The following is an 18,323-nucleotide window of genomic DNA, read 5'->3' as shown; positions in this document are numbered from 1 at the left end:
TTAGTTAGTTAGTTAGTTTGCTTGTTTTAATCAATTTTAAATCATGCTTTTTATTTGTTCTTGTTTCTAATGTTTCTGTAAAGCACTTTGAATCACCTTGTTGTTGAATTGTGCTATACAAATAAACTTGCCTTGCCTTGCCTATTCCTCTTTGAAAGAGGTCAGATTATAAATGAAGAAGCAAAGCGAGCAGCTAATACGTTCACTAGTTCTGGAAACTCAGACTATAATGGAAGCATACTGGGGATAGTGGGATGGATGTCTCTTCTTACCTGGTTCTCATTGTAAGGCTTACGGTGGTGGGAGGCGCAGGCACCGAGGATGACGATCATGATAAGAAGGGCTCCGCAGGAGGCCAGGATAGCGATCAGGGTTTTGTTATCGGTCTTTATCTGTTCTTTCTAGGAGAGGGACAAACAGAGGAATAAGTAGTTGCTGTAGAGGCCGAGGGTCCCGAGGCTGATCTAAAGAGCTGAATCCTCACCTGGGCGAGCTCGTCATAATACTGCTGCGCAAGGCTTTCGTTCACTGAAAGATCAGGATCACATTGATTGATTTCCAGAGAAAAATAATCTGCATTATAAACTCAGTGAATGTCCCCTTTCTGAACGGACTAGGATATTCTTTTACCTTTGCCATTTATCTCCACAGATTCGATTTTCACTGATCCGTTTTGGACGAGCCAGTTCAGGGTGCAGGATCCGTTGTCCATGCTCTCCATCAGCCTCTTGCACACTTTCCTGAAATTTTTCTCGCCATCTTTTTCCTTGGTCTGCGTAAAAATGACACGTCTGTAAATGCTGTTAAACAAAAACACATTGATGCACGCAGCACAAGTCCTTTTTTGTTTCATGAACCAGAAAGCGCTCTTCTACGCTGCCGTGCTGCCAGTGGGAGGACAGGAAGGTCAGAGGCGACAGCCAAGGCCGTATTTTCCTGTGTTGTGATGTGTTGCTTATTTCTGGTGTACTATTAAAGGGCACAACTGAGGGACTCAGAGGGTCAAAGCTGCTTCAAAAAGAGTTGTGGGAACAAAGGAAACTAGAGAAAGGCAGGAAGGGTTCCCACTAAGACACTTTTTCCACCCAGTGACTGAAATGGTTGTTTTGTTTTGATAGCAGGCTTCACTGCTCCACTCAGACAAAGCTCGCACGCCTAACAGATCCACCCAGCGCCTGTCTGAACACAAATGGTCATCAGCTGTTGAATCTTGTAAAGTTTCGAGGCTCAAAGGTAAAAAGTTTCAGTAACACCTGGAACAGTACGAGTGTAAGCACAGGAAATGCAGCGTGTGACTGTGCACCCACAGATCCCTCAGTGATTCGTGATTTTACTAATAAACTCTGCCCTGCATAGATACAGGTAACGGCATTCAGTCTGCAGGCTTCAAATGGATCAGAGCAAAACAAAATCTTACCTCCACGTTGCCTTTGTGGAAATACTGCAGAGAAAAACAACAAGCATCTCATTCAAAGGCACCGACACTTCTATTAGATGCAAGTAATAATGACAACAACATAGAAGCTGTGTGTGCGCCACTTCAGTGCTTACAACAAACTTCTGGGTGGATGTTGGAGTCTTGATAGTGACGGTGGCTTGCATGGCTGAATCTGTAGTTGCTGTATTAACTCCTTTTTTCACACTGAAGGAGGTGCTGGAGGAGATGCTGGAGGAGGTGATGGAGGAGGTGATGGAGGAGGTGCTGGAGGAGGTGATGGAGGAGGTGATGGAGGAGGTGATGGAGTCCCCTGGGTTTGTAAGCTGAGTGTTCGCTCTGGCCTCTCCAGGTACTATTGTAGATTCAGGGATTTCAGTGGAAACTTGGACCAGAAATAACAACAAGAACAACAAGAATAAGGAAGCGTCGTCGTAGTGATGCAGATCCCTCTGAGCCAGCCAATCAGTGACAGCCACGTCACATTTTAAGGTTTGGAGGAAGTATTAAAAGAACAAAATACACCACAGTCAACACCACCTCCTTTAACTTTCCAGCTACTTGAAGAACTGAGCAGATGGACCAACGCTTGTACAATACCAAGTTTAACAGGGTCAGGACTGTGTGTGGTCTCCGTCACATGAGGCAACAAATACTTAAAGTAGGAACACTCGAATAATGATCAAAAATGCAAACCATGAAAGACAGAAATACTGCAAAATTACTAAGGAATTATGAAGTACTTAAAAGTACGTAAAGTGCAAACTGCGTCTTCTTCCCTGTAAAATACACGACGTTAAAATCATTCACATGGTACCTAAACCTGCGCACGCCGTGCTTCCACCTGGAAACGAGATCTTTTACCCTTTTTCACAGCTGTTCACATCCAAGTTTTCATGTCATTGGAGCGCAGTTTGAACGCCACGCTCTCACAGTCTTATTTATACTACTTCAGTCAGGTTTAAGTATTTGTTGTGGTGTCTTCTCACTTTAAATGTGTCATTTTCAGATTCACATCCAGAGGACAAAAGTCCTTACCTGTGGGAAGCGTCTGTGCTGGAGCCCTGGATGTTGGTACTGTGGGGCTGTTCGTGCTCTCGCGTTGATCCTCGTTTGGTGATGACACATATGGTGCAGTGATTTTACTGGACAGAGAATATGTTGATGCCGTTACTGTGGAAGGCTTAGTGCTCAGCACTGATGCGGTGCTGGGGGTAGTGACTGTTTCTGATGGGGCTGGCGTGGGTGTAGCAGCCAAGGATGAAGTGGTGATCGCAGTCGTAGCCTCTTTGGTGGGAGAAGTGAGAGCTGCTGTGGAGCTTGTTCCTGCTGTTTCTGCTTTGAGAGTTGGTGTGCTCTGAGTTGGGATAGTCTGTGTTGTCTGCACTGCTGTGCTCTGTTTGTCGGTGTTATTCTGACTGGTAGTGACTCCCGCTGTTGCTGTTGTTGCTGACACAGTTGTGGCTGTAGTCTTTGTAGGTTCATTCCCATCTGTGGCAGCAACACTTGTGACATCAGCAGGTGTCCCAGTGGTTGTCTCTGCAGCAGTATCTGCATAGACGCTGTGACACAGAAAGCCTGAGGAGGAAAAGACACGAGCGGTTACCTTCACAGCACAGCTGCATGAGGCTCTGCATCAAACCCATCAAAGACAGCATTTTATAGACCTGCATTTGTAATAGTCACTTGGGGGCAGTACAGTCATATTAGAGCATACAGTAGAGAACTGCAGCCTAATATATTGGAGTATCCAGAAAATGCAGATCAAATAAGCACTCACTGTTTACCTGTGTCTATTTTAGTCTCCGCCTACTCTGAAGATAAATGTTTGGACCACTTCCTGCTAAACATCAGAGCTGGCGGTCTGCCTGCTCTTTGCTACTGACCACGTGGTCTGCTTGTAATGTAATGAACATTATCTGCTGCTGCTGGCAACAAAGGAGAAACTGTAAAGCAAAAGGAAAGTACGCATCATGAAAAAGCTCGAATCGAACATTTCTTTCTCTGTGCTGTTGTTGTTCACAGTGAGTGGAGCCGCTCTCCTCAGCTCGAAGCAGCTACTCCTGGATTTCCTGCTGTGCTGACAACTGTAAGCTATCTTTTTCTCTCGGTCTATTTATAGGGACGAGGACAGGATGCTGTACACAATAAACTTGGAGGCACCACACCCTTGACCACAGCCTGTTTGGAGTGCCCTCTGCGAACGCTCCTCAGCACCAAGAAAACAATGGCCTTATACACCCTCGTATGACCTCATGGCAGCTTCGCTCCATGCTCAGTCGCTGGAGTTTCACCATAGATCTCTGCTGATACATGCAAACACACACACATGCTAAATGAGAGACAATGACCAAACTGTCCTGAGTAGATAAGACATGAAACGAGGGGCTAACTTGTAGTTTAGTTTGCACATCGTGTTCATTATTTAATGTTTGAGCAGAAAGGTTGTGGCGTTTGTACGCTCACATCCAGCTTTCAGTCAGCTGACTCCTCTTTAGCATCGTCACTGTATAGAAACCAAGCAATACATTTCTTTCATATTGCAATATTGCATCTGTGTTTCAAGCTTCTTATGGCCTACAATTCAGCTTCAGTGTAAGTTTAGTAACAACAACCAGGTGCTTTGTATCGTAAGATAAAGACAATCCTGAAAACCCATCGATCAGATGACTCCAGTGAGCCGGGCGACGGTGGGAAGGATAAACTCCCTTTCAACAGGAAGAAAGCAGAACCAGGCTCAACTTGTGGGTTAGAGGAGGGACAGGACAAAGGACAGACTCTGGAACAGAGCCAGAGATGAATAATACCTAATGATTGAATCCAAACTGGTGCATAAACAGACAAACCAGTAAAGTGCCGTTTACATACAGTGCACGGCCCGTTTCCCAGACAAACGCATCATCACGTTAATGATCAGTTTGTTTGGTTCATTCTGAAATATTGCTCAACATATAATTTTGTGTTATAATATCAAGCAGATGTGAGCGGTCAGTTTACTCCGTGAATCTGCTGCATCCTCTCGGGCAGACGGAGGCTGGCAGAGCCGAGCCTGGCCTGTCTCCTGTCAGCCCGCTGCCTTAACACTGCTACTCAGAGACTAAGAGTGTCAGCGTTATCTGCAGCTAAGTCTCCTGACAGCAGATAACCTGCTTTTTCTTCACTGCATTTCAGAGTTTAGAGGCTCTCCTAATAGATGCTCGTGTGTTTTCTTACTTTGTGTGGCAGAAATTGATCCACAAATACAAAAATATCAATCAGCTGAACCACTGTTACACGAGTGCAGAGGCGAGGCCTGTCTGCACTGTTCGCGTCTTCATAATCCACGCATCCCCAGATGTGCTGTCTTGTTGGTCTTGACCCCGGCGACCCTGTCACTGATGTATCTGCTTCTTAACATGTGACGGCAGCAGCTAGTCCTGCTGTTATCTGCACCAAGCCTCTGTTTACCTCAGACACACATTCCTCACCACACACACTACCTGTTAATCACATTTAAACATCCACACAAAGAGCTCACACCACGAATCCCAAACGCTCGCTCACTATGTGAAACGATCTGCTCATTTTATTCATCATATTTTATTAAATATAGTACATAAACAGGTATTTAAAGTGGGACATTTTCTGTCCTTTCATGATAAATACTAACTCATTTTGAATTTGATGGCAGCCACACGTCTCTAAAAGCAACAAGATGAGAGAAAGTATGTAGAGCTTGAAAAAGAAGCAGGATGACCTGATTGGGTTTCCTGGCATCGTGGAGAGGGAGACGGAAAGATGCTCACTCAACCTAAACTAAACTGCATCTACAAATTGTGGAACTATGTAAAACTGTGAATATCTCGTCATCTACAGCACACGATGTCATCTAAAGATTCACGAGACAAGGCCACAGATGATTGTGGGACAGCAGTGATCTCCAGGAGACATAAAAACACGACTGTCATGGAAATCGTTGCACAGTTTGACAGACCAGCCACAAAAGAAGCCATGTGCTAATATTAATAAGAAAGGCCACCGTCTGTTGTGTTTGTTTAAAATGGACTGAAAGCTATTCTGTCGTGAAGCCTGACGTTTCTTTTTGAGGGAACATAGACGGCCCATCCTCAGGACTGTAGACTTTACAGCACATTCAGTGAAGCTGTAAATACATTGTTTGTATTAAATGCCAAATTTTGTATTTATATAAATAAAATGTCACAATCTTTCATTTGAACAGCTCTCAGTAACAGACGTCCTTTCCTGTGCTTGGACACTTGTCGAGCTCTGAATTTTAAGATATCACCTCGATCTGTTGCTGTTTCCTCTGAACATCTTCCGTCGTCTGAAGCTGTCTGACCTTTCTGATCTGAATTTTGTCATGGCTTCCATCAGCCAGCTGACTCTATGCTTCAGTGATCTGTCAGACATCACTGGGCGTCAGACAGCAGCCTGTGTGGGAAATGACCTGCTGTCCTTTCCCTGGCTCTTCTTTCTGGCTCCCTTCAGTGAGGCAAAACAGCTCAGTGATTTGGGACTTTGTGAATTTGATCAACATCAGTATATAAATAAATTTGGGTTACAGGAAACCCTGGTACCTGAACGACACACCAGTGCTACTGCAAAGGAAGAGCGCGATCAGGGCGGCTGCAGACGTGTTTCTGTCTGCTGAGCGTGTGTTGGTTTTTAAAGCCAATATTCATTTAGCATCAGTTTAGGAAACACCAGAACATCTGTACTCGGATACAAACATGTAAAGGCCGCATGCAGTGGGGTGAAAAGCTCCTTCTTCCTCAGTCTGTTCCAGGAAATGGGAAGTCTGAAGCACATTATTCCCCGAGGTGTTGCCTGAGAACCGGCTAGTTTGGGATGTTACCGACACCTTGCTGGGTTAAAGCAATAAAGCTCCGTCCCCTCCACGTTCTCATCACTCCAACCGTCAGCAGGTCATCTGTGCTGCTTTGGGCTCAAAGCGTCGTTTTTACCACAATATTTTATTTAGTAATTAATGTGAAATTTGGGTGTAGCATCATGACTGACAGCTGCAGAGAAACCTCCGCCCGTCTTTACTTCTGTTTAAATAAAACTTCAAACTGACAACATGAGGAAAAACCAACAGCCGAGTCATCGTCTTGGTTTTTCTGTCATTTTGATTTGTAAAGTGAGGAAAGGAAACGACTTGGCTACAGCAGCGGTCGTTCGCTGCGGCGTTTGCTACTCATGGTGTTTTAATTTGAGAACATTATCCGAGCACATGACTGAAACACCGCCTGTGCTTCATCTCGCTCCACTCACTCCTGGCTGAGAGAACATTTAATTGTTAAATAACTATTTATTAAATAAGTAGCTAACATTAAAGGGTGGTGGAGGATTTTTTAGAGCCATTCTTTTAGAAATGGAGCAGTGAAACAGTATGAAAGCGCCTCACCACACAGGAAATGGCTTTATTGGCAAATTGTAGATAAAACATTAACGGTCAAAGCAGTCTTACATGGATCAGTATTACTGCTCTAGACTTTTAACCCTAAATTCTATTTATTGTCTTTAATCTCCAGTAGTGTATAATATTCTATGTGATCATGTTTGTTGGCTGTCTTGTAAGGACCACACAGTCTACACGCTGTTTTTAAAAGGTGGATTCAGAGTATTAGAGCCTGATCTTAAGGATTAAAAATAAAGAGAAAGATTAAGGTGGCGTAACAAAACAGGACAGCAAACTTTGTGCCTGTATTTAACCAAGTGATTTATCAGAGAAATCAGTTCCATCAACTTGCTTGTTGTACTGACCCAAACATTCGCTGATGTCATCGAGACAGTTTTTAATAAACTGCACTCGAACTTGTCACCGAGGTTCCGAACATAAATCTCGATGTTTCCACAGATGCACACGTGGTAACCGAGCAGAGCCGTGACAGCAGAGCCACCATCGGCTCGTCCACCATGACAGCCTCCCATCATTCTCCTGTTAAAGATCAGCGGTTTGCCTCTGGCCTCGACAAACACCCAGCAGTGATATAAAGGATGATGCAAAAAGAAGGTTCATGACGAAAGCTGTTGGAGATGAAACTGGGGGTTTAAACTCGTCTGTGGGTGGTTGTCTCTGTGTTAGCCTGGCACCGTGGCCAGCGCGTCTCCACCTCTCACCCTACGGCAGCTGGGATTGGCTCCAGCCCTCCCCTGTCATCCCACATTTGATAAGCTGAAGAAAATGGATGGATGGTCCAGAATGTGTGTTTATTGTACTAATGACAGGAATTACATTTTTCTATTCTTAAAGTAACCAAACGCTTCATTCGAAGTTATTATGGACTGTATCAGGTGTTCATTTTTCACTGAATGTGCTGTCGTCTTTGGCACAGCTCCCATGATTTATGAAAACGTGTCTCCTGAGCAGCTGTTCACGTTTGTATTCCTGAAAACATTTCTCCTCAGAAAACACTGATTTCACTTTGTATTTATTTGTATAGCACCAAATGAAAACAACAGTCGCTTCAGGGCGCTTTATGTTGCAGGGCACAGACGCGACAATCATACAGAAAAACACTCAAGCCAGCACTTGGCGACAGTGGGAAGGACAAACTCCCTTCAAATACGTAGAAACCTCTGGCAGAAGCAGGCTCGGGGAGGGCAACCAGCTGTGAGGGAGGAAGGCGGGACAAAAGCCGCACAGTGGAAGAGAGCCAGAACTCAGTTCATCTGTGGGCTTAGAGAAACCAGCAGGCTGGCCTTTTGTGTGAGCGTCAGCTATCGCTCCATCATGCCAAGCAGTCTGACTGTAAGCTCAGCCTGATGTGAACACGCCAAACTGAGCCAAGGGAATAAATGGATGTGGCTGTCACTCCAAAGCGCTGGTAAGGCAGTGCTACCCCATTAGCTTGTTGACAGTCCACACAAAGGCCCCTCGTTCAGTCGCGCACGGATGAGCCACCTCCTCCTGCAGACCGCTGCAGCTAGGCCCCCATCTGTGTCCTATTGAGAGAGCTATTTCAGCTCTCTGTGGGTCTGGGGTGGGCTGCTGGTGGTGCGTGGGTAAGGAAGCAAAGGGAGTCCCTCTGCTTTACTGAAAGGAGGCGAGAAGCTGTGAATCTAAAAGCACTTGGTGAGAATAAAAGACAGAGACGAGCCAAAGGGAGGAGGGAGGGAAACGGTGAGAAAGAGGAATAAGATGAAGAGCGGTAATTCCACCAGCCACATGGTAACGACTGACCACACACACATTATCCACAAACAACACACTCCCTATCCTTGGAAGCAGACTGGTATGTGTGTTTATACAAGTCGGTGCTCTCATTGCAAAAGTTGAGTGTTAGACATGCGTCAGCTCGCTCCTCCTGTCACATGCGAGTACACTCAGTTTCTTCTGTCCTGTAACCATGTCTGAAGCCTAACCTCCTCTGAGGTCAGAACATACGTGACTGAAGGATGCATACATGTTTATTTATCCTCAGACCAGTTTGGAGCCAAACCTTTAGTCCAGGTGTGACAGTTATAATGTCATCAATGACACCGACCTGCACTGATGACCCAAAATATCCCTTTTCGCTGTTGTACTAATTTAAAACCCCCATTATCAAATAAACTTGGTGTTGGAAAATAATGATATTATTATTATTTCTTTCTTTTTCATTTACTGTTAATGATTTAAACCAGGCAAGCAAATTAGGCTAAAACCAAACGTTTGATCTTACTGAGCAGAAAGTGAGGGTGTTTCTTATTGAACGAACAAATATTTTATTAGGAGGGTAAATCACAAACAGTTTGATCCCAGCTAATGGAGCAACAGCAATTTTGTGTTTGCTCTGAAAACTGAGACGTGAAGGGAGTGCTCGCAAACTGATGAGGCAGACGAGAATCGTGCTGAGACAGTAAGGAGTGAAAGACGAAGAACGAGGAGGAGGTAAGCTCACGTCCTTGATGGTACCAGCCACAGCGATGATTAATGGACACCTGGGTGCCAGCGTAGCATGGAGGGAAGGAGTGTGTTCTGGAGGTGAAGCTGATGGCTGCAGCGATGGACAGCTATGAAAGGCTTGGCTTTACCGAGAGTAAAAGTTCCTCCCTGATAAAACCTGCACGTGGCTGCCAGAAGTGTCTGGCCTTTAAAATCAGCTCGTCTGGAGAGTAAAGGTGCTTTCAGACGCTCGTTAGCTGTTTCTCAGCTATTGCGTTTGTGAGGTGTAAATGTTATGACATTTGGCATAAAGTTTATATCTGCAAAAACCTCATTTTTTTCTGTCTTTACATATTTACCAGCAGCAGCCTTTTACCTTCAGGCTTCGTGGGTTTTGCACCACAGGGCCGAGCACACAGGAGGACACTGGGATGACATCGCATTCATTTCTTGTGAGCAGGGACCAGCAAACACAGGCATGTACAATATATATTCATTTAAAACTAAATAATATGTCTGTCACTAATGAACAACTTCAGTATGACAATAATGAAAAAACCTGAGAGCTCACATGTTTCCACAGCACGGATCGCATGTTGGCAAAGCGCTCTTCTTGTAGTGCATGGACATCAGAGTTATTACTGCGTTTGGATGCAGCAACACGAGAGAGCGTAACTTAACTAGTTAGTCAGTTTAAATCAAACCAACAAATTGTCCGTATCTACTTAATTAGCATTCACTGGTTCCACTGGTTTGGAACTGGGTGCACAACATTGTGGAGCCCCACCCATGTATTTCCCTCCATAATCCATCCGAGGGGTGTGGATGGGCCGGATGCTATGGCGGCAGCCTTAGGGCAGGAGGCGAGGTCCACTCAGGACAGGTCGCTGTCCCGGGGCTAACACAGAGAGACAGCACCCACTGAGTGCGTGTCTTTGCACTGTGGGAGGAAGCCCGAGTACCTGAGAGAACCCACGACACAGATACAAGGAGAACGTGCTTCACACAGAAAGGCCAGATTCAAACCCAGGACCTTCTTCGCTCCAGTTTCAGTTCATCTTTATGTTAACATTCATTTGAACTGAAACCACAATGACTTAAAAACAGTTCTGTAGAAAAAGGCCTGATTGCAACAGGGTGCTCAAGGTCATTTCCTGTCACCACACCCTCCTTGGGAACTGGGATGTTGATAAGGTATTTTCCTCCTTCTATTGTTACTCGGTTTTCTCCCGTCGACTGGCTGCTGCAGACTCAGACGAGTGTGCAGGGCAGGCAGCTTCTTCGCTGGTGTTTGACTGAACCTGGAACCCTGACTGTCTGTTCTCTTGTAGGAAGTTATAAAGGAAAAGCAGATGGTGTGAGAAGAAGTTAGGAAGTCCTGGAGCAAACTGAGAAGAAATGATACCTTCTTAAATTCCATCTTATTTATTGAGTAAGCACTGATATCTTCAAGTAATAAAATGTATTGTGCAAGTTATTTTTCAGGGGAGAAATCACACTGATGATGTAACGGTTTCAACATCTTCTCACGCATCAAACAGGATACAGTTGGTGTTAAAGGGTCAAAGACCATGCAGCATTACTTTACAGGCAAGGCTGCGTTTGAACAAACCCGCTCATGCACTGTAAAAACTGGGATTTGGGTTAATTAGTATCTAATAGGAAAGTAATAGTAACTATTGCTCAGTAAAAACATATATGTGTTGTTTTGATTAAATCTAAGCAAAATTAAACATTTTGAGATGTTCAGTTATTTAAATTTACACAATTTTGTTTGGGGTAAATTAAGCAATAGTTTGTTGAGCAGGTTTAACAAAAATGTATGAGTACCGTGAAAAATGAAGAAATCTAATAGATTTAACTAATGAAAGCATTTTCATTTCAACCATTCTACACTTCCGCCTGTAGTCCGTTGTGCCACGTGCAGGACACACAGGCTTCAGCAGTGGATGATCTCCATTTTGTCCGAGGTAAGATTATCTTAATTTGTACAAATATGCGACACGTTTTAAACAGTAAGTATAGCAGTTTTGAGTAAAAGTTCTAAACGGTATGATACGTCAAAATGAGATTAATAATGACCACTGTAATGACAGTATCGTATTTTTACGCAAAATGGCACGAAGGTCACTTTCCAAGCCTTTGCGGTTGTGTTACTTCAGAGCTTTTGTCACACAGTGGCAATTTGTATTTATCTTGTATATTGTTTTTATTCTGATTTTTAGTGTTTATTTATGAGTGTTTTATTTGCATGGTTTTATTCTGTTTCTATTGCATGGTTTTTAGTGTTTTATGTGACATGGTTTTTATCCACTGTGGACTGGCTGCACATGGGACAAATTAGCTGATAGGGACCACCTGCTGAGGCAGGGGTGTGTCCAGAGGTGGCCTATCAGCTGTGTAAAGACCTTTTAAAAACAGGCTAGCTGAGCACTGAAGGAGAGAGGCCCCAGACTGGAATGGTAAATGGCCTGTATTTATATAGCCTTTACTAGTCCCTAAGGACCCCAAAGCGCTTTACAATCCAGTCATCCACCCATTCACACACACATTCACACACTGGTGATGGCAGCTACATTGTAGCCACAGCCACCCTGGGGCGCACTGACAGAGGCGAGGCTGCCGGACACTGGCGCCACCGGGCCCTCTGACCACCACCAGTAGGCAACGGGTGAAGTGTCTTGCCCAAGGACACAACGACCGAGACTGTCCAAGCCGGGGCTCGAACCGGCAACCTTCCGATTACAAGGCGAACTCCCAACTCTTGAGCCACGATCGCCCCTAATGCGAGATGGCCAGTGTGATGCGGCGACCAAGTCCTGACCTCATGGCACGGCAACAGTAAGAGACAACGCGTGTGATTGGCAGCAGGGCAGAGGTTTACCTCTGCCTGCATTTGTGAGTAGGGTCTCTACTGTTGTTTACTGGGTGCAGCTGGATTGGGAGAGGGTCACCATGGCCATGAGCCAGGGCCGCTTCTGGGACCATTGTTCTGGCCCCTATTTGTTATGTTGCAGGACACCGACGCAAGGGGAGCTGTGGCGGTGGTCACATCATGGATTCGGGTGCAGAACGCAAGCCGGGCTGGGAAGTGATGGGCCAGCGGAAGGACAAGAAGATGGGTGGCTCTTTCTTGTCTGCTGAAGACGGGGCTGGCGTGGACTCTGCTCTAAAGGAGGAATTCCTGGCCTGCTGATGGACCCATAATGAACATGTGGCCTAATTATAGCAGGGGGGGTTTTAGTGAATGTAGAAAATGGTAGTTTTACGGGTTTTAGAATTGTTTTTAGTAGAGAGCAAACATTTTATTACATACATTTTAAGGGTGTTTTTATTTGTGCTCCCTGGCCTAGTAATAAACTGTTTCTGATCAGACCTGCTTCCTCTCTGTGCCCGTGGTATCTGACTCGCTTGCTCCCCCTTGTATTTTAAAGAATCTTTCTTTTTAGCGTGACATTCTGGCGCGACCGCTTTAGTGTCGCCGCGCGCTACACTTTGACTAACCACGGTTTACCATATTAAAAAAATATATCAGTGATGTATTTCGATGGGCTGTAACCCCCTTTAACATTTTATGAAAAAGTTTTGCACTCAGTGGTGAGTGATGTAGTTAAAATCATTTGTGCGGGATTTTGTCAGTCACAGTTTTTCAAAGCTTTTGTCTCCACGCAGTTTTTCAATTGTGGTAATTAAGCTAAATTGTCTCAGTCCAGCAAAATAACTGGTTTTCATTTTCATGCTGTCAGCCCCGTGACTTTAGTGCAGGCACAGCTCACATAGAGGGATGATGCAAGTTTCTAGTTGAACTGTATCAGTGAGACGCACGCTCAGTCACGATGTTTCTGTAGAACGATCTTCAAGATAAAGGTACTTTCAGGAAATAATATGCGTGTTTAATCTGACATAAGTCTTTCATAATTTCTATGTTTAACACCCAATGGTGTTTGGATACAGAGATGACCTTGTGTAGATTGAAAGGACATCTTTTCAAGTATGGGAAGATATATACAGTATATAAATACACAAATAGTGTTATTTCATGTCCTGATCTGTCACCAAATCGGTGCAGAAAATAGAGTCTATCCCCTTTTTAATCTAATAAAGAGTTTCATTGTTTTATATGTGAACATCACCTTTAAAAAATTTAGTATTAATTCAAATTTGTCTTTAACAATTTGTGTGTGTAAAATTTTTACTTCGGAGAGTGTGATTGTTATTAATGTTGTGTTCTTTTCAGTTGTTGGAAGATCCCTCAACTTAAATTCAGCTGATCAGTATGTAGACTATGCATTTTGAATAGGTTTTGATGGATGATTGTATTAAATTAAGCTACTAGTTTTGAAATTGAAGCAGCAGAAAATGACTAAGTTGACCCTACTTAATCTAACGTAACTCTGCCCATTTATATTTTATTCTAGGTTGATCGAGACAGAGCTCCATGTAATCACTGATGACCAAATGGAGAAGTTGGTTCTTCCACCAGTAATCCCACCAACAGTAGAGGAGCTGCAAAGTGTTGTGAAGGATACCTTTGGGATTTCAAACAACTTCAGTCTTCAGTATTTTAAACCAAAATTTCAGGACTACTTCACTATTCGCAGAAGGGAGCAGATAAAAGACAAAGACACTGTGAAGGTTGTTGGCATCACCCTGGTCATCCTGCCAGTTTTCGGCAGCCCCTCTGATCAACTGTCAGCTGACTATGACTCATCATCCAATCCAGTTGTATCCAATGCAGACTCTGCTGCAACCACATCTTCTCAGGACACCATTATTCTCAAAAGGCAGAAGTTCACAGAACGTTGTGAGCCCTGGCCGAAGCTGTTCCCCATTCCACAGTCTGCACATGAAACTGAAATGTAACTGGAAAGAGCCACAGAGGAGTATAAAAAGAGTGGAAATCTTCTGCCCACCTCCAAAGTAAAGACATTCTCGAGAAGGTGGCTGAAACTGTATTTTCAATTATGGCCTATTCTTCCTATTATTTTGGGGCAAGCACTAGTGAAGAATTTCAGTGCATACAATCTAAATTAATCAGAAAAATGTCATATTATACATTTTGTATATGTTTTATATTCCACAATAAAAACTATTACTGTTTGAATGTTGTCTTTGTGAAATTGATTCATTTTACTCAGAAAAGAAGTTAAATTAATTTGATTTTCTCTTACTATTCAGTCATTAATTGTAAGGTTTAATTGGAAAATTAGTGAATCCAATTTGAGTTTTAATTAAAAACAAAAAGTTTTCATTTCTTTGTAATGGATATTTTAGTCATTTTTTACTAAACCTTTGCCAGATCGTTAGTAAATTCAAAGTAATTTTTCTCAGCGATTCATTTCAAATGAACTAATTTTTTGTTACAATTAGGCAATTTTAACCTTCAATTTGAGATTTTGTCCCTAAATTCAACACATATTTACAAGAGAATGTTAATAATATCTATTTTTGTTTTTTGTTGAAATTTAATTAACATTTTATCCAAATTTTACATAAATCACTTGAAATTAAAATCTACTTAAGTAAATTAAGTGTCACTTTGTTGCCATAGGTTTTTTAAGTAACCTCTAGTCACAGTTTTTACAGTGTACCAGCTGTGAAGCTCGGTGGTGGAGAGCTGATGTTTGTTTTGCAGCCACAGGACCCGGGCACCCTGCAGACTCCACTCTGTCTATTATCAGTCCCGTAGGACAGCGAACACTCGGCACAAACAGGACAATGATTCACCAGCATTAAATTCAAATCTGCAACTGACAAAGAAAAGAATCAAGGTGGTGCAACGCCCCAGTCAAAGTCCAGACCTCCACCTGCTGCAGCGGGACCCCAAGAGAGCTGTGCATTAATCACTACGCACAAAGCTCCATGAAATGAAGGAATATTGTAAAGAAAACCCTGATTACTTCAAGTTCTTAGATTCCATTTAGTGACTCCTGTGAAAACGTTTCTTTTTCACATCACTGGGCCGAGTTTTCATTGTATTTCATATTCTGGAGTTTAGTTTCACTTAGTGTTCAAAGAGTTTGTTTAGTTTTGATTCATTTCATTGTTAATTCAGGTCTTTTTAAATATAATATGCTTGGTGTTTGTCAGTGGCAAAGCTTTGTGTGCTGTAATACAGTCTGTGAATCCAGACCTGCACTTAAAGGCCAGTGATTCATATTCATGGAGACGCTCCCATCCTGCAACGTGTGGCCACAGCAGGCTGCTCTGCAAGCTTGAGTTTTACAGCGGACTGTGCAAACCACAGCACCACTGAAATCTCATATATGTATAAAAACAATAAGACATCAGGAGCGCTCACTTTAGAGTGATCTCATAGAGCAGAGACAAAAGCAGTAGGTCTTGCACATGTGTGGAGCATTTACTTACATGCACATAGTGTTAAACAAATAGAAACAGGTGGCTGTTCACAAGCACAAAAACATGCCAGCGTTTATCTTTAGAAAAAAAGGTGCTGACAGCCTTCGGGTGGAATTTTGGGGCTGTGTCGCTTACTCTTTTTCACACGCTTACAAGAAATAAATAAATAAAAGCCTCCCGTCTGAAATCACCTACTGCAGTGGTGAGAAAGCAGCAGGTGCGTAATTAAAGAAAAACACTTTTGTGGTCTTTCAGCCCTGGAGGGGGGTCAGGGGTTGCACTTCATTATTCAGGCTCCTTCTGTCTCTCTGCAAAGCTCTGAGTGGACTTTGTGTGTTTTTGGAGGGAGGGCGAAGCAGTGGTGAGTCCTCGACTGTGGGGGGTGGAGGGCAGATGTTTCAGGTCTGAGCCCGAGTGCGCCACTTGGTCTGTGTTTGTGACTGTTTTACTGCAAGTTTCAGACAAAAACGGTGGAAAAATGGAGCAAAGAAGAAAAGAGCTCTTATTATTAATGCTGAGACAGAATCTGAGTTTGAAATAAAAGCATCTATAAAAAAGGCTTAAAGTGTTCGTCAGTCCAAACTCACTCCTTCATCTGTCACTGTTCGGTTCATTGATCCTGAGCTCATGTACCATTTACACTTTTCTAGTTTCTACATTAGAGCGTTGCAGTGTTTGTGTGATGCAGCATTACTAACCATAACCTGCATCCTACATATGAGCTACAGTTTGTTGTCTGACGTAATATATCAGAGGGGATGAGAAGAAAGATTAGAAATGAACTGGCATTTATGTAGCTACAGTACGCACGCACGCACGCACATGCACACACACACACACACACACACACACACACACACACACACACACACACATGAACATGTTTTTTGGGATGAATTTACACGACGAGGGGAAAGAAACAACTCTGCAGTGCCAACATGAGTAAATAAAATGTTAGATTTTACAAGTGACAACGCTGTTTTCTATTTTAAAGGTTACACAAGACTTTTGTGAGGAGATGCTGCACACTTCCACCTACAGACGATTGCAGTCAGTAATTAAGACCTGACCTCAAATCCCCAGAAAACAGCCAGGTTTAACTAACAGAATGCAAAGCTAATGAAACAGCCAGTATTCCTTTAGGTTTTAGTGTTTCTGCTTTGATGCTAATAAGTCTATTCCACTGATTTCACATCTTAAGCTCGTAGTTGTAATGCACTGTGTACTTCGTGTGCTCCATCACTGTTAAGGCGTGATGTATTTATTTACAGTAAAAGAGTCCAGCACGTTATGCACATGCAGACGACTTTACAGTTGACTTCTGTGTTTGGTTATCATCTACAATTTATGTTTCCTATAACTTAAGCATGGCTTTATTAATTTTACCAGACTGTTAGAATTAAAAGGAGTTTTAAACGCTTTAAAAACTCACTGGTTCATCACTGCACTTAACCTCCTAGGACCTGGCGTCCACATATGTACAAGGGCTGATATCCACTTGCGAGGACGTTATACTGCCCCTGTGCTATTGAAATTTCAAATGAATGTCCTACTACGCTGATATCAGGCCTTTGTAGAGCAAAATCAGATAAAAAGATCATTCTTTGTTTTTACATTCGTCAGTTCCCAATCAGCCCAGGTAGCAAAGAGAAATTAAAAATGCATGCCGTGAAAGAGTTTGGGTCTTGGGAGGTTGAACAAACAGACAGCAAAAGTTTAAAAAAACGTGTCACACAGACCACCGGGATCCAGCACCTGTTGCTGCAGCACTCTTTCATGCACAATGAAGAGATAAAGAGACATAAACGATAGAAAAGCCCGAATTCTGACAGAAAGGCTGAACAAACAAACCAGTGGAGCTGTCTGATGTGAACGCGTGGGCTACTCACCGAGTAAAACTATCAGCCACTTGATCCGCAGAGTCGCTCTCATCCTGTCTCTGATGCTCTCTTCTCCCGGATGGATTTATCCTTCATGCAGCGCTGTGCTACAATCCCTCACTTTGTATCGGGAGATGTTGCGCTAATGGTAAAACTGAGTCCTGCAGCCGGCTGTCACGCCTTTCTTCTTGAATTTGTAACTCAGAACAAATGATCGCGCCCCGCGTATTGTAATTTTCTTCTTCTTCTTTTAAACTGAAAGCCAAGAATGTCTTTGTGTGTGTGCACCGCGTCTTTCTCCCCTCTCTCTCCACAGAGTCGGGGATTTGGGGGAAGAGTGTTTCTGTGGTCTCCTTGGCTGCACCGTTGTTCCTCAGGCTCTCTCTCCCTCTCTCTCTCCCACTGCTGTATCGTCAGTTCTCACTCTTCTGCAAAGTGTTCAGCTGTTTGCAGACCAGAAGCACTGCCCTGCCTCCCTTATCATGAGAAAGCAGGGGCAGATCCAGTCCCACAACTCACCGCTTCTCCTGACACTTTGGATAACATAGGAAGCAGTGAGACAATGTGTTCCACTGGCTTTGATTCATTAGTTAAAATGATCAAAATTGACTGGAGGACGCGGGGTGAAGTCACACATGCAGCCGGATCAAAGGAAACGCCTGCTTCACTGAGGGGACCCTGATTCTTGTCTCTGTGTGTGTGTGTGTGTGTGTGTGTGTGTGTGTGTGTGTGTGTGTGTGTGTGTGTGTGTGTGTGTGTGTGTGTGTGTGTGTGTGTG

At 43.5% G+C, this 18,323-nt stretch overlaps 1 protein-coding gene across 2 annotated transcripts in view; it reads right to left on the bottom strand.

The window, feature by feature from the left end:
* The window catches only part of podxl (podocalyxin-like), a 23,362-nt gene extending 5,198 nt beyond the window's left edge, over positions 1–18,164 (bottom strand). The window contains exons 1-7 of one of the 2 annotated variants that reach the window (XM_005935328.3): positions 17,555–18,164; positions 2,474–3,013; positions 1,552–1,790; positions 1,418–1,441; positions 631–772; positions 485–528; positions 273–401 (exon numbers count right to left, since the gene is read on the bottom strand). In XM_005935328.3, the coding sequence (XP_005935390.1) occupies positions 273–401; positions 485–528; positions 631–772; positions 1,418–1,441; positions 1,552–1,790; positions 2,474–3,013; positions 17,555–17,597 (1,161 nt within the window). In that variant the 5' untranslated portion in view covers positions 17,598–18,164. Of the gene's footprint in view, positions 1–272; positions 402–484; positions 529–630; positions 773–1,417; positions 1,442–1,551; positions 1,821–2,473; positions 3,014–17,554 lie in introns of both variants that reach the window. The other variant, XM_005935327.3, reaches the window with a different exon arrangement.
* Positions 18,165–18,323: the final 159 nt, after the last annotated feature.

This window comes from Haplochromis burtoni, unplaced genomic scaffold, assembly GCF_018398535.1.
Source record: "Haplochromis burtoni strain Fernald_Lab_line unplaced genomic scaffold, NCSU_Asbu1 Contig_193, whole genome shotgun sequence".
Classification (NCBI taxonomy): Eukaryota; Metazoa; Chordata; class Actinopteri; order Cichliformes; family Cichlidae; genus Haplochromis; species Haplochromis burtoni.
Note: the sequence above shows the minus strand (reverse complement) of the source record. Positions and strands in the feature narration are given on the sequence as shown.